General features: G+C 39.1%; 1 protein-coding gene across 1 annotated transcript in view; it reads right to left on the bottom strand.

Annotated features, from left to right (window-relative positions):
* Positions 1–16408, bottom strand: part of LRGUK (leucine rich repeats and guanylate kinase domain containing) — a gene marked incomplete at its 3' end in the record, with an annotated part of 110887 nt that overhangs the window by 14116 nt on the left and 80363 nt on the right. Inside the window, exon 17 of the mRNA XM_080665161.1 lies at positions 7679–7806. Coding sequence (XP_080521287.1) covers positions 7679–7806 — 128 coding nt within the window. The remainder of the gene's footprint in view (positions 1–7678; positions 7807–16408) is intronic.

Genomic DNA, 16408 nt, shown 5'->3' with positions numbered 1-16408 from the left:
TCCAAATATGCTGCCCTACTCTCATGTTAATTTATTCTTCTTCCTCGAATCATTCTATACTTGTATATATATTTACTATTGCGATTTCACTCTATACCACCCTTATTTTTCCCCTATATTGATGCTTGCTTTTAATTATATCATGACTGGGAAGATGACAGTGGTAGTGGATGCACAGCTTTTGGATCTTCCAGAATCTCCATATGAAAACAGATAGAGAAATTATATAGTAAAATAAAAGACGTTTCAAGACATGTATAAGAAAACAAGGTGACAAGGTATCACCTCAAGCTCCAAATACAAGTGGTAATAGCCCCCAAGACAGCATGGTACCAGTTTCCATGCAAGAGGAAGCCGAAGGAAGGGACAGGACAGTGACTAAAAGAGCTGAGAACAGTTGAACCTCCAAAATAGCTCAAAGGTATTCATGGGAAAGCACAGGAGGAGAATGTGGGAACCCTAGCTGAAACACGAGAGGGGTTGCTCAACTCCAGTAGCGGCAAGAGAAAGGGGTCCACAGTAAGTTCCGAAGGAGCTGGATCAACTGTGAATTCTTGAAACTGACGCACTGGGGTTCCCCCTCCTAAGGGGCCTCACGCTGAAGGAAAGCTGTGGGAATGGAATAAAATTATTAGGACAGAATCAATAGAGACAAAGGAAAGAGCAAGTCTAGACCAAAGTGGGAGAGGGAAGCAGAACCAGGGAATCTCAGGAAGAACGTCATTTATATTTTATCACTCTTTGAAGAAACCTAAAAGCTTGAGAAAACGAATTTCACATAAATATGAGAAATTTTCTGGTCAGCCCCCCTACAAAGTTATTATAAGAAAAAAGAGGCAAGGAGTGGGATAACACCTCTACATACAATGAAAGCTTGCTCATGAAACAGGTAAAGTCCACATTCCACTATATCAAAATAAACTACGAGGCACTAAGACAATGACACAACACATAAGGGGAACAAATAAATCACAATGTTACAAACTCAGAAATGAGGTGACAGAACTCAGGAAAGACTTAGAAATAAGGGGGGGAAATCACCTTAGGAAAAAAACTAAACTAGAAAGGATATAAGAGGGAATGAGCACAACAAATAATGTCTTAAGTAGAAAGTAAATGGAGAGAAGATTTTAAACTATAAATAAATAAATAAATAAATAGGATTCAAGAGAAAAATGACAAATATTTAAGATAAACAAAGAAGACCCAACACATAAACCATAAGGATCCTTGACAGAGTAAACCAAAACAAGGAAACAGGATAGATAATCAACACCTCAATTCAACTATAAAGTACAATAGTATAACAGACTGTTAACAACAGGTAGGAGTTCAGGAATTACTGTTACCATAGCCCTTTCTGTATCTGCTACAGAATTAACTTAGATAACAAAACAGCTAGAGAGACATTTGCCTAAGTTCTAATAACGAGTATTACTAGGTACGTATCTATAGATTTGAGAACTAAGACAAAATGAAAGTTAAAGGGGAGCAGATGTATAATGACTATATGCTTTGATAGTGCAGCTATAACACAATAAAAAATACTGGGAGCTGGTAATATTAGTATTGTTATTCTGAGACTCTTCTGTGTGTAATGGGCATAAAAATAAAAAATGTAATGAGATACTATAATTTTATCATCTTCTATGTCTTTCAGAATCAGGATTCTCAATGTGGCAGAAAAAAATATATGTGATGGAGAAGAAGACAGATAAAAATCCTGCAGTTTTGAATCTGGATTGGAAATGTTAACTTGAACTCATGAACGATTTTATCTATCCACAAAAGAGGCCTAGAAACAGTGACCACCCCAAGGGGACAGGCAGCGAGCAAAAGAGCACAGAATATCTTACGAGTCATGTTACAAGGACACAGGAGCAACTTGAAGAGGCTCTCACTGGCCAAAGGTACAATCAGTTTCAATAAGGATAAAAAAGATGCAGGGGGTGGATACCCTTCAATATGATGTGCATAAATCAATATCACAAATGATATATTAAAATTAATAGGTCACCAAATTTTTGTCTTTAAAAAAGCATTTGGATGGCTGATCTTGTATGAGCCATCCCACTTGGCAACCAAGGTGGCAGGTCAGAGAAGCATTTCCTTTACGTTACCCCAGCTAATAAACACGGTGCTGGGCACCGAGCACTGAAAAATGAACCTGAGGAGAAGAAAGTTCTTTTCTTTTGGAGTCGAAATAGACTCTCCTAAGCTGTGTCATCTTGGATGAGCTCCCTGGGCTGACCTCCTTGCTGTTTTGAAAGGAAGTAGCGCCAAGTAGATGTAGGTGCCCAATAGTTTGTCACCACAGACTCGCTTCCCACTGGGTACTTTATAAAACTGTGCCGCCTTATCTGCCACACACATGCATTTGTCAAGTTGGCTTTGAATGAATTGGTCATCCAGCATTTTTTTTCTAAAGAATTGGCTTGGGGTAACTTGGCCTGCTTCACAGTAAGGGTGTCCCCTAAGGAGGTCAGAGGAACTTGTTGAAGAAACAGATATAGTTGAAATCCAGACAATCAAGCTACTTCCAGGAGGCAAAGACCTAGTCACAGTAATTCCAGAGCAAGAAGTCTGCACTAAGCCATCATAACCCCCACTGATGCTTTCCGGGAGCCAGCCATGCAGAGGGGGTTGGGCTGCTCTCAGGGAGGGCCAGTGAGCACAGTGATATCTGACAAGTAAAACACAAGAACGTAGCTGCAACCAACTGTACAGGTGAGTGTCATACAAAAGCACTTCTCACTGTATGTGCTTGTTACATACTGTTTGCAGCAGTAAAAAAAGGAGCTGTGCATTTTTAACTCACACCTAAAAAGAAAATTCTGTTTAAGAAATAAGGCTGATTAAAATTATGTTCATAGTTCTCCTAAGAATCTTTCAGAGATATTCAAATTAATGTGCTTTGGGAGTCTTTCAGAAAAGTAAATACCATTTAAGCTTTGAAGAAGAAATAAAGCAACAGAAGATTGTATAAGCAAGGAATGAGGAAATTGAGTACTTCATTAAATTACTTAAATCTATATTAAATTATGGTTATATTCCTAGAAAGCACTGTATGTTGATAAACTATGGGGGTAACAAGAAAAGTGATGCTAACAGGGGTTTTTTTTTTCAAACTTGAAGAACAAAGAATAATACTCTTGGACGTTTCTTTCTAAGAAAGACCAGTTAGTTGGGTCCTAGAAGTAAAGACCCAGTGATCTTAGATACAAGGAACAAGAAACAGCTGTCAGTATGTTAGGAGTCAGTAAGACCGAGGTTCTCCATGCTCCATTAGCCCATTTTCTACTTATAAAACCAAGGCAGGCCCTGGCTGGGCGGCTCCGTTGGTTAGAGGAAACTAATCCATGTTTTTCTCTCTCTCTCTCCCTTCCCCTCTGTCTAAAAATCAATGAATATGTCCTCAGGGGAGGAGGAGGAGGAGGAGGAAAAAGGCAGTAGTAGAAAAGCTATAGATACACTGCCTCACCCTGCCATTGAGAGGAGACCAGAGGGTGTCACTACTAGACTATCCCTTCCATAAGGACAGGCACCAGGTCCCTCTTGTTCTAGTGTCAAGAGGAGAGTCTGCTCACCAAGCACCTGTGCTATACTGAAGCTAATCCAGACTGGCATGCATAGTAGGAACTGCACACACTCAGGATGGGTAGAGATAGATGAATGAGTGAGAGGAAAAGAAGGGGAAGGAGAAGGGTAGAGGAAGGAATGGGAGCGAAAGGGAATAAGTACTGCTATTACATAAAAATCTAAGTTATTTTTGCATATTGACATTGTATCTAATAACCTTGTCAAATGCACTTATTTCCTAAATTTACATCAATCATCTCTTTATATAACTGACATGTAACAAACAGTGTGTATGTTTCAGGTGAACAACAGCTGAGGGCCTGACCCTTTCTGCCCTCCCCGCCAACCACTATCACCATAACAACAGTTAACATTTGTTTTATGGTCAACAATTTAGAAAAAAGTTCCAGAAGCATTTGACACAAGAACTTTGTAAGGTAGATATTACTAGCTTCACTTCACAGAAGAGAACATGGCATGCCATAGCAGATAAGTGACTTTTATAAGACCACCCAGTAGGTGGCAAGACTGTCACATGAACCCAGTCAGTGCATTTCCTCCCAGGTCAAGGAACCAGTAGGTAGATGCAGACAGAAGCAAGGCAGACTAAAAATGCACATGCACACACATGCACACACAGATGCACGCACGCGCGCACAAATGTACACTTACCCAACCAGTTATGGCATGTATCCACGTGACTCCCAAGGAATAGAATAGTTTCCTTAAGACACAGACAAAAGCAGCCTCCTTGCTTTGTAATCACACCTTGACATACATGTAGCTACAAACTATGCACATGGAAAGAGTGGAATGTTAGAAGGAAGGGTTGAGCCTGAAAGACCTCACGTACGGGTGAGTTCTGAGGCAGGTTTGGGTAGAGGGAGAACACAGTCTTCAACAGAAGCAGGAAGGGTGCCTCAGAGAAACAACCAAAGAAAGCATTGCTGGTGGGAGTTCTGCCCTGGCCCTCTCTGCCGAATGGCTCTCTGGATAGTTTCCAAAGATAAATATTCATCTACAATCACAATGCCAAAAAAGCACAGGCATTTCTACCTTTCCTTTTTGGGGGGGCAAGGTAAGATACAGGTTTTTGACAGAGAAAGCTGTAATTCCTTTTTTAATCCAGAAATTGGGAACTAAAAGGTTCTAAAAATACATGGAAATTTATGTTGGGAAAATAACATGTTCTCTCCTGAGGGGTGGAATGAGGGCACGTGAGATAATTTACACGAAAGCCCTTTCCAGATTATAAATGCTATATAAGGCCATTTTTGTTCTCTAACCTAATGTGGCACCATCTTACTAAAGCTTCTGTGTGGTGATTTTAAACAGCCATGTTGCTCCTTTTGTAGCATTATAACAGCAGTGCTAAAGGTTAATAAACTATGAACTATCCTAAAAGTGAATACTTAAAATTTAAAGATAGCATTGTATTCATAATCTTTACAAGAAAATGAGGCACTAGCCTTAGCCAGTTTGGCTCAGTGGATAGAGCCCGGGCCTGCAAACTAAAGGGTTCCAGGTTCGATTCTAGTCAAGGGCACATGCCTGGGTTGTGGTCTCGATCCCCAGTAGGGGGCGTGCAGGAGGCAGCCAATCAATGATTCTCTCTCATCACTGATGTTTCTATCTCTCTCTCTCCCCCTTTCCCTTCCTCTCTAAAATCAATAACAAAATATTAAAAAAAGAAAAAAGAAAATGAGGCACTAAAAATATCTCAGGCAAGTTCACCCCATATATGACAGGAGCAAGAAGAGTTTCCCAGGGAGGTCCCAGCAGGAAAAGAGTGAGTGACCCTGGGTGTAAAAGTTCAGGAGACTCTGAGAACAGGTGATACCTGCTCCCCTCCCTATCTACTGCCACCAAGGTGGCCCCTCCTCTTCTCACATTGCCTTTTCGTCACTCTTTCCTCTCCAGTTTCTCCATGCTGGTCATTAATTTTATATTGAAATCTCGGAGGTGAATTATTGCAAAAAACATACAGAGGAGCTTTAAAAAAAATCTCTGTTCCTCTGTTCCCACTCCTGGGTATCGGAGTGCCCTGGACCAGAGAAAAGCTATCTGTAATTAGGCCTGAAAGCTTTCTAACAGGTAATATTCAGATCGGTCACATTTAAATAAATCATGAATGCCCACTAACTGGCAGAGGGGTGCTAGCCAACGGTGTGTGCATCTCATCAGTGTGCTAAAACACAGCCTAACTGGGACAGGAGCTGGTCTGCCTGCAGGGCACAGACTCATCGTGAGGCATGAAGGTGGCCCATGATTTGTGCTCCGGAGTTTACACTCTGGATGTGCCCTGTCCTAGGGGAGAGTAAAGAACAGTTTACATTTGAAAATCTAAGCTCCAGGAAGCATAAAGCCATACCACCAAGCGCAGAGAGAAAGCGGTGGACTGGCCTGGAAAGAGCTGGATGTCCCAGGACTGAGGGGTTCCTTGTGCAGAGGGAGGACCCCTGGGACACAAGACCTCAGGGGTTAGTACTAGGCCAAGGTACTAGGAGGACAGGCTATGGAGAATACCAGAGCCACTGGCTCGGAATGGAACTTGGGGTCTTAGACAAGGAATGTCTCTGTGCTATCCATGGAGGGTGGTACAGAGGCTCTTCCCCAATTTCCCAGGCTGGTGTGAGCCTCAGGATTCTTGAACTTAACCCAAAGGATTAGCGTGATCCCCACTCCTAATGACTGATATTTGATTTCCCACAGATCCCAGGTGGAGGGGAACAATTCCAGATTTATTTTGGATAAATATGCACTCAAGTATCAGGGAATGGATTCATATAATTTATAGATGTTTAGAGTCTACCCACTGCTCCTTCTAAGAAGCCACAGTCTGTACAGGTGGCCCTGCCTTGGGCCTTGCCACCGGTAACTGGACAAGCAGTCTTATGTGACCTGGGTGGCATGGCCTGCAGTGTCCAGCTGGGCCAATGAGATTCTGCACTATGTATTAAAGAGTCAGGATTTGCTGGGAATTGTGGGCACAGAGCCAAGAGATCGTGGAGAGTTGGGGCTGGTGTGCATGAGAATGGGTGCACATTCTGTGGAAGAGGCCAGCCCAGGGAGAGGGGGAACAACAAAACACACGAGAAAGAGCAGCAGAGGTGAAAGGCACCTGCTGCCTCTGAGAGGCAGAGAATGCACCAGCCTTGCGAATCCTAGCTCGCTTCCCTGAGGTCTGCTCTTCACCCCTGCCCACGATGCACTATGAACCCACTCACTTACCCTTTATGATGGAACTGCCTCCGACTGGAGCTGATTTGAATGGGTATCTGTTTTCTTGCACCTGCAACACCCCATTCTTATGACTAAGTCAGAGTAGAATGTATAACAGTTCATACTGCGGTCCGATACTTTTCACCTGCAGGAGCCAGCCTGATTCTTTTGACCACTGCCTATGGTCCTGACTTCAGAAGGTGATGTAGTTATTTGTTTAGAACAGGCTGGGCTTAAGGAAACACATCCAAGGCGCTGACAACCGAAGCGAAAGTTCCATCGCTTCCACAGCTGCAACTGCAATGACTGAGGTCTCTTCGCATTCCCAGATCATCACGTGCAAACTATCACAAACGGAAAGCGAGCACCACCTAACTTGAATGCAGTGCCAATTCTGCATGCAATAGACAGATTTCTCCGAATTCTCCGAGAACTGGGCTGGGACTCGGTGACCTGGCCGGTTTAAATGCTGCTCTGTAATAAAGCATGCACTCTGAGTGGGCTCACTCTCATGAATCAGCACAAAAACGCCAAAATTACATCCCAACAACAAAGCAAGTCTTCCCTGGAAATACATATTTTACAACCTTGATTCTATTGTGCTTTCCTGTTCTTAATAAACAGGAGAGCTGAGTATTAGGGTTTTGACCAGGAGCCTAGGGGAAAGGCACACACAAACTCTACACTGAATATTCTATTTTTAGAAGCAATGTCCTCTATTAGAGGGGTAGAAAGAGGCAAAAAAAACACCCTTGTCTTTATGTGACACCAGTCAGAGAATAATTTTGGTGAAACTTATTAGTTGCAAATATCAAGCCCTACTTTTGTCTGACACTATGTAACCAGTTGTGGCTTCACCCCATCTATTCCTCCTTACCACTGGTGTCTTTTTGGTTGAAAACTTGGTCCATAATTTCATAAAGAAGTTTCTGTCTGTAGAATCCATAAAATCACATGAACTCAAATAAGCAGATTTTTGAAATGTCCGTGGAGATGTCTTAACATCTGGTAGGGAAAAAACACACACCAAAGTTTAAAATAAAAGGCATAAAATAGGATAAAGGAACTTTCTGAAGTGAGAGAAATGTTTTATATCTGGATTTATCCAAACACAACAGCCTGCATGTTTAGTCTGGACAGTGGCTTAAAGTATGAAGAAGAAGGGCATTCAAGTATCTGGGGCAGAAGCTTCACAGGCAGAGAGAGGGGCTGTGTCTAAAGGACCCGGAAGCATGCTTAAAACACTGAATTAAGGAATCCAGGCGGGTCGAAGCAAGGAAAACATAAGGTGGAGAGGCTGGAGTCTGTGCTCATTAAAAAACAAACAAACAAACAAAAAAACAAAAACCCCGTATCCTTTTTTTCTTTAAATCCCTCATCTGAGGGTTATTTATTTGTTTGTTATTATTGATTTTAGAGAGAGGAAGGAAGAAAGAGAGAGAAACATCAGTGTAAGAGAGAAAAATCGATGAGTTGCCTCCCCAACCTGAAATTGAACTTGCGACCTAGGTGTGTGCCCTGCCTGGAAATCAAACCTGCAACCTTCTAGTGTACAGGATGACGCTCCAACTGAGCCATTTGGACAGAGCAAAAGCCCGGTCCTATTAATGGAACTATAAGAATAGAGCATTGTGAAAAAAAGCCCAGATAATTTGAAAAAAGTTAAGATAAAATTTAAAGAAATAGCAGCTATATTCATTGAAATAATTTCTATGGAAAGAAAAACATATATATATATATATATATATATATATATATATATATACATTTTTTTCAAAATATAGCATTTGTGTCAGGGTTCCTTGTTCCTTTCTGAGACATAAGTCATTTGTACTATAGTGTAAACAAGCCAAGTTCTATCTGATAATACAATACATTTGTAATTCTAACAATTTAATGTTTTAATGGTTTCTCAGCAACAAAACATTTTGGGTAAAGATCACTATTAACTGCATTGTAATGCCACCACTTTAATGACTTGGACTCCTATAATAAACAGTTTTATACAGTTCTTTTTTTATATATATTTTATTGATTTTTCACAGAGAAGAAGGGAGAGGGATAGAGAGTTAGAAACATCGATGAGAGAGAAACATCGACCAGCTGCCTCCTGCACACCTCCCACTGGGGATGTGCCCGCAACCAAGGTACATGCCCTTGACTGGAATCAAACCCGGGACCCCCCAGTCCGCAGGCCGACGCTCTATCCACTGAGCCAAACCGGTTTCGGCCAGTTCTTAATATAGTTTCTAAAGTCTTAATATATCAATGGACAAGAGATTCTATTTCTCAATTTAAAAAAACACATCAGCTCTAGCCAGTTTTGCTCAGTGGTTAGAGTGAAGGGTCTTGGGTTTGATTCTGGTCAAGGGCACATAACTGGGTTGTAGGCTCAATTCCAGGCCCTGGTTGGGGCACATGTGGAAGGGAACCAATCGATGTCTCTCTCTCACATTGATTTTTCTCTGTCTCTCCCCTTCCCTTCCACTCTGTGCAAAAATCAATGGAAAAATATCCTCAGGGTTAACAAAAATAAAAAGAAATAACAAAAATAAAAATAAATTAAAAACACACATCATAATTCCCAATGTTATAATACCCTACAATAAAGTTTCTTAGTGGGATCTTATTCAAAGTACCTAAATTAAAGTCAACCTTGAGGCAACATTAAAAAGATAAAAATTACTTTACAGTACACAAAAATACCAAGTTCTTCCATATATAGGCTAGCTAAATTTAAACACCTCCAATGAAGTATAAGTGAATTTAATGATGCATGACAAATTTTAAAGTTATTCTATGGATTTGTACCATACCATATGCAGGAAAATATAAATGAAATATCTGTAACTACATCTCAGATTAATTCTAAATAGCTTAGACCTTTTAGTTAGAATTATATCCTCTTGCCGTCAAGTGAATTAAAATAATATTTATCTAAACCATTTAAAAAGAATAAGCATAGAATCCAACCTAAGTAACAAATGCAGTAGAAGCCATGTTCCTAAGAATAAAACATTTGTATGTGTGTTTAATATCATATCACCATGCAGACTAAACAAGGCCTTTTACTCCATAAAAGAAAGTAGAAAATAAAAGATGCTGATGACGAATACTACAGGCCCATATCCATGTCAATAACCAGTAATAAAATTAGAGTCTGGGGGTCAAATTGTGAATACAGTTGAAAAATACAGATTGGAACTGTATGGGTCCACTTACATGTGTATTTTTTCAATAAATACAGTAAATGTATTTTCCTTATGATTTCGTAATAACATTTCCTTTTATCTAGCTTACTTTATTGTAAGAATACAGTATGTAATACACATGACATACAAAATATGTGTTAATCGACTGTTTATGTCATCAGTAAGGCTTCTGGTCTATAGCAGGCTTAGTAGCTAAGCTTTTGGGGAATAAGAAGTTATACATATATTTTTCGACCATACAGGAAGCTAGTGCCCCCTAACCCAGTGGTTGGCAAACTCATTAGTCAACAGAGCCGCAGTTTGCTGACCACTGCCCTAACCCATATGTTCAAGGATCAACTGTATTTTGAAAACCAAAAATCACTATTTTAATGACCAATTTTTCTCTATTAGATTATATATACAGCAAAATAACCGAGTTACTCTCTTGTCCAAAAACAAAAAACTTAACAATTTTAAATATACATTTATATTTTTAATTATTTTCAGAGAGAGGAGGGGAAAGGGAGAGAGAGATTAAAACATCAGTAATTAGAGAGAATTATAGATGGCTGCCTCCTGCACGCCCCCACCGGAGATCAAGCCCACAAGCTGGGCATGTGCCCTGACCGGGAATCGAACCACGATCTCCTGGTTTATGGGTCAACGCTCAACCATCAAGTCACACCAGTGGGGCTAAATACAAATTTTTAACCATTTAAGTAAAGCATTGCAAAAAATGAATCCACACTAGAGTTTCTCTTTGAAGACACTTGGAAATATATGGCTTGGAAATAGCCCTTAATTTTTAGACAAAAGTACTCAGACATCCAGATGATTTCCATATTGTTCACTTTCCCCCCACTCAAATGGAGCTTTTAAAAAAATGTTTATTTTGGTAATAGTGAGGCTATACTAATAACATTAGGTAATAAAAATACCGTGTGCAATTTTTTAACTAACAAGAGTAATTTATACCTACCATGATTAAATATGCATACCTATATAAAATGTAAATACCTAGAAAATCCTTGCAAAAGAGTCTCAATACTGAAATATGTAACCATAAAAAGGACCAAACGAAGAGCAAAAATCTGCTATACAATTAAAAATGTTTATTTTTAGTAGGACAGTTACATAATTTGTAGTGGAAAATTGAGGGAAAAGCCGCTCATTAGGAAGTGTTACCACAAAACTGAAGGCACCAAAAGAATCTATTTTTTCAGGACAGAATTAAATCTTAAAGGTCTTGCATATCTGTGCTTATAAGAAAGAAATGATAGCAAATAGAAAAATAATCATTTTACGTCATATCCGTAATAATTTTCCATAGTAAAATAAGCTTTTAAAGTAGAAAGCTACCATACAAGTCCAAGGAAATACAGTAATAATGCTCATGTTCTGTATGGTAAAATGAATTTACCGATTAAACTATTGTAACAATAAAGTACTTTATTCTTGAGTGTCCAATCAAAGGAATAATCAGCTATTTAAACTCAGGACAGACTCTACATCAGGACAAAGGAAAGTGTGTGAATGTGTATTCTCACACACAGTGAGGTACAAAAAAGGTTTCTTGCCACTGAACTTCATCCTTCATTGAAGTAGAAGCCTTGGACCTGGAATGCCTTCAGGAGAGTTGAACTAAGGGTTCAATGTTTGGACACTGTATTCAGAATGTCCTAACTAAAACATATAACAAAAGTACCCTGAATTTCAGTTCTTTAAAATGGATGAGTTTATTATGCAGCAATTAATTGACATCTTGAAGGTGATACCATACAGGACAGGTAAATTTCAAGAGGCAAAACTTGATACATAAGATCTAGATGTGTGTAGAATTTGGGAAAGGGAAAAGAGAAGAAAAGGGTAGCGATGATTGGCAGGAAAAAGGATAGAAACCTTGAGGGAGCTGAATAAACACTCAAGTTTCTTCTCCTTAGAGCAATATTGTTTGATAACTCGAGTTCTGACGTGATTTTCATCCAACCCAAATCCCCACTTCTGGGTTGAGTGTGGTCTTCGCTTGATAAGGGCTCAGTCTTCAAAAACAATTCTTTCAAAGATGTTTCACTGGTCAATTCCTTTAACAAAGGCTTTTTTTTTTTTTTTTTTTTTTTTTTGCCTTTTTCCACTTTGTTTTTCTATTTTTTTCCCTTTGGAAACTAGTGGTCTTTAGATTTGGTAGCATGTAGAAGCCAGTCTGTATCACACACAACAGAAAAAAACACAAATGCTCCCTACCTGCAAGTTTATTTCTGAGTCAAGTAACTTGAGAGTATCTGCCATTTGAAACATAAAACCTAAGTGCCTTCGATTTGATCAGTAAATAATAATAGTAAAAATAATAGATAACACTAATTGAGCATGTCCTATGTGCCAGGAGCTACTTCAGGAGGCTTTTCTGTATGCACCAACGAGTTTCAATGCTGCCTGTGAAAGCCCATGAAAGAATCTCTTGAGCTAAGTAATATTTTGCTGAACCACAGTTTCTAATGTTATTCTAATTCTGCTTAAGCGCCTTAATTCAGTCAAAGTTGTCAATGTTTTTAAAAGGATTTTCAGAGACGAGTATCCCATTTGCCAAATATTTACACCTAGTTTGACCATTATTGTCCTATTCTGATTAATGATAAAATGCTCCTTTAAAAAATTTGTTTTTAGATATGGAAACAACTCAAGTGCTCATCAACAGATGAGTAGATAAAAAAAAGTTGTGGTACACATACACAATGGAATATTACTTGGCCATAAAAAGAATAAAATCTTACCATTTGTGACAGCATGGATGTTCCCACAGGGTATTATGCTAATAAGTTAGAGAAAGATAAATTCTATATTATTTCACTTATATGTGAAATCTAAAGAATAAAATAAATGAACATACAAAATAGAAACAGACACATAGATACAGTTAACAATCTGATGGTTGCCAGAGGGGAGGGGGGCGCCTGGAGACGGCGTGAAAAAGGTGAAGAGATTAAGAAGTACAGATTGGTAGTTACAAAATAGTCACAGGGTGTAAAGCACAGCATAGGGAATAATATTGTAATAACCATGTCTGCAGCCAGGTGGGTACTGGAAATATTAGAGGTATACTTTGTAAAGTACCGACTACTATGCTGTACACCTGAAACTACTACAAAATGATATGGAATGTAAACTGTAATTGAAAAATAAAATTTTAAGTTCTTTAAAAAATTTTTTTTGCTGCTTACATGTTAATACTAACAAACACTAATATCAGCATTACTATGTGTCAGGTGTTGTTCTGGGTGTTTTTCAATATATTCACTTATTTAATCTTCACAATAATCTTGAGATAGCTAATACTATCACTTCTATTTCACACGTGAGAATGTTGTAACTTACTCTAGGTCATACAGCTGCTAGACCATACTGAAACTGAAGTTTCTAATTATTATTTTGACATTTAGTGTTATTTGAATTCATGAGCTTCTAAATTTACAAACTTTAATAATAATTTAAAAAGGTGCCCTAGCTGGTTTGGTTCAGTGGATAGAGCAGCTGGCTGCGGACTGGAAGGTCCCAGGTTTGATTCTGGTCAAGGGCAAATGCCTGGGTTGCGGGCTTGATCCCCAGGAAAGGGGTGTGCAGGAGGCAGCCAATCAATGATTCTCTCTCATCATTGATTTTCTATCTCTCTTTCCCTCTCCTTTCCTCTCTGAAATCAATAAAAATATATTTAAAAATAAAATCAATAAAAACGTATTTTTAAAAAAAATGTCTTCAGCTTTCCTAATCATGACTGTGCTCTCAATATCATCTTTAAGATTAAGATTTGGTCTTTTAACATATTTATCTATCATCAACACAAAGAAATAGGCTCTTCTTATCCTCATCTCTGAATGCCTGATCAGTAAAGAAAAGTGATTTCTAGAATTATGTCTTTCAAATTGAAGGAAGCAACTAATTAAATTCACTTAGACACACTGTCCTTGACACTATGAAATTAGCACAATTATCTGAAGTGAAATTTGGAGGATTAAATATTTTCCTCTTCTCCATAGTCCTCTACAGCATGATTCTAAAGGCAACACAGCATTCTAGCATATGGCTGAACCATAACATGTTTCCAAAACTTAATTTTAAATCCCATTAGATGGCTTGGTTGTTTTCAGATTTTTTATAGACATTAATATGATCGTCCTTGTATATAAATTATTTCCTTATGATAATTCTTGGATGGGAATTATGAGGTTAAAGATATGAACAATTTTTAAGGTTTTGACAGATATTATAAAACTGTCCCCAGAAAAGTTGTGCCAATTTACTTTGTTTTTTTATTTTTATTGATTTCAGAGAGAAAGAGGGAGAGAGAGATAGAAACATCAGTGATGAGAGAGAATCATTGATCAGCTGCCTCCTGCACGCCCTCTCCTGGGGATCGAGCCCACAACCCAGGCATGTGCCCTAGAACTGGAATCGAACCCGGGACCCTTCAGTCCGCAGGCTGCTCTATCCACTGAGCCAAACTGGCTAGGGCTCAATTTACTTTTGAATGATGACACAGAAAGTACTTTTACCCTTAGCCTCACCAAGAACAGGTATTAATTTGTTTTCCATCTTTGCCAGTTTGGTACCCAAAAAATGTCTATTTGGTTTTAACTTATAGAGAGGTTAAATACTTTTTGCCATATTTACTAGTTCTTTTTATTTCCTCTGTTAGGAATTAACAAATCATGCCCTTTATCCAATTATATTTTGAAGCTTAAAAATAATTGACTTAGCTCTTTAAACATTTGAAGAAGGCTCTCATATGTCCAGTGAACTATTATCTCTGTTGATTTGAATACTAGGAGCCAGACTTCCTTTCAAACACTGAAAATTATATTAGTTAATAGAATGTCTAAAGTCCATAATTTTTCCCTATATAGATACCTTTGCTGAGAAACATAGCGAATGGAAGTGATATGAATTTTGTCAATGTAGATGGAAAATGACAATTTTTAAATATATTCTGCCATCAAAAAGCAGTTGTTTTCCTTACACCAAGAAAATCAATAATAGCAGCAAAAATGTCTCACCAGAGAGGAGCCGGCGATCTTCTCTTCTCCTTTCCTTGGACCACAAACAAAATGTTGTCCAGCTGCACTGAATCTGAGACACTATGCCACCAAACAGAAACACACACACACACTAAAACACACACTATCACGAACCCCCGGGAAGGAGGCTCGAGCTTCCCTTCAAATCAAGTGGAGAGAAATCTGGCTTCTCACTCATTACTACCCCAATGAAAATGCAACCCAAATGCACTGAGGAGCCTCCAAAACAGCTGCACAAAGAGGAAATCAAGGAAAATTTTAAACTTTTCACCTAAGTGAGGTACTGGTGCCACCAAAATGTCCCATGCACAGCTCGTAAGAAACAGGAGGTTATCCTTATTTTTCCCCTCTTTCACAATCTGCCCTTCCCATACACCCAAGCCAAATAATTCTTGACTCCCTGTTCCTGCCACAGTGCCTTATTTTAAGCTCTTACTCTCTGATCAGGACTAGTACACGAGCTTTTCAGCCATTCTTCCTGCCTCCTACATTGCCTTCCTCAAATTCATCCCCTATACCATTTCCAAACAGATGCCTCTAAGATAAAAACGTAACCCCATTGTTGGATGATCAAACTCCATGTTCACTGGCATAGCACAGAAGTCCCTTTGAACGCACATCTGCCTAGGGCTCTCCTGACATGTGGATCGTTAGAATATGCTGTGCTTGCTCCTGTGTATGCTGTTTGCTCTTCTGAGAAACCTTCCGTTCTCCCATCAGTCTGCTAATTCTGCAACCTTGGGGACTTAGCTGAAGGACCACTTGCTCTTGGCAATGTTTCCTGATTCAATCTTCACATCCCAGGTGGAATTCAGTGCCCTTTTTGGTATCCTTAAGACATTCTGGAAAAGTTGGTGAATAATTTTCTTGCCTACATGACACTGAACTTAGCCTAGATTCTGTAGGGCCTCCAGCTGCCCAAGTCACATGGTGCTGTAACGAACCCTAACGGTCTCCTCTGCTGACGTGCAAGCTACATATAGTGTCCTCATCATCTCATTGTATGTAGCAACTATCACAGTGTCTGGCACATAGGAGGGACTCAATCAATGCTTATTAAATAAAGTAACATAATAAAAATAAGTTATATGTTTAAAATTCACCTTCTTCCTTTCATTTCGGACAAACCAGATAAATCAGAGGGCAATTACCAATATAACACAGGCTTTTAGTTTTAGAAGAGGATAGCTGCATCATGAATTTAAAAATAACAATTTCTTGCCTGGCCATTGTAGCTCAGTGGTTGAGCATCAACCCATGAACCAAGAGGTCACTGGTTCAATTCCCACTCAGGGCACATGCCCAGGTTGCCTGCTTGATCCCTAGCAGGTAGAGTACAGGAGGCAG

The sequence above is a fragment of the Plecotus auritus genome, assembly GCF_963455305.1.
Source record: "Plecotus auritus genome assembly, chromosome: 4".
In the NCBI taxonomy this organism is placed as follows: Eukaryota; Metazoa; Chordata; class Mammalia; order Chiroptera; family Vespertilionidae; genus Plecotus; species Plecotus auritus.
The sequence above is the reverse complement of the archived record's forward strand: the minus strand, read 5'-3'. Positions and strand labels throughout refer to the sequence as shown.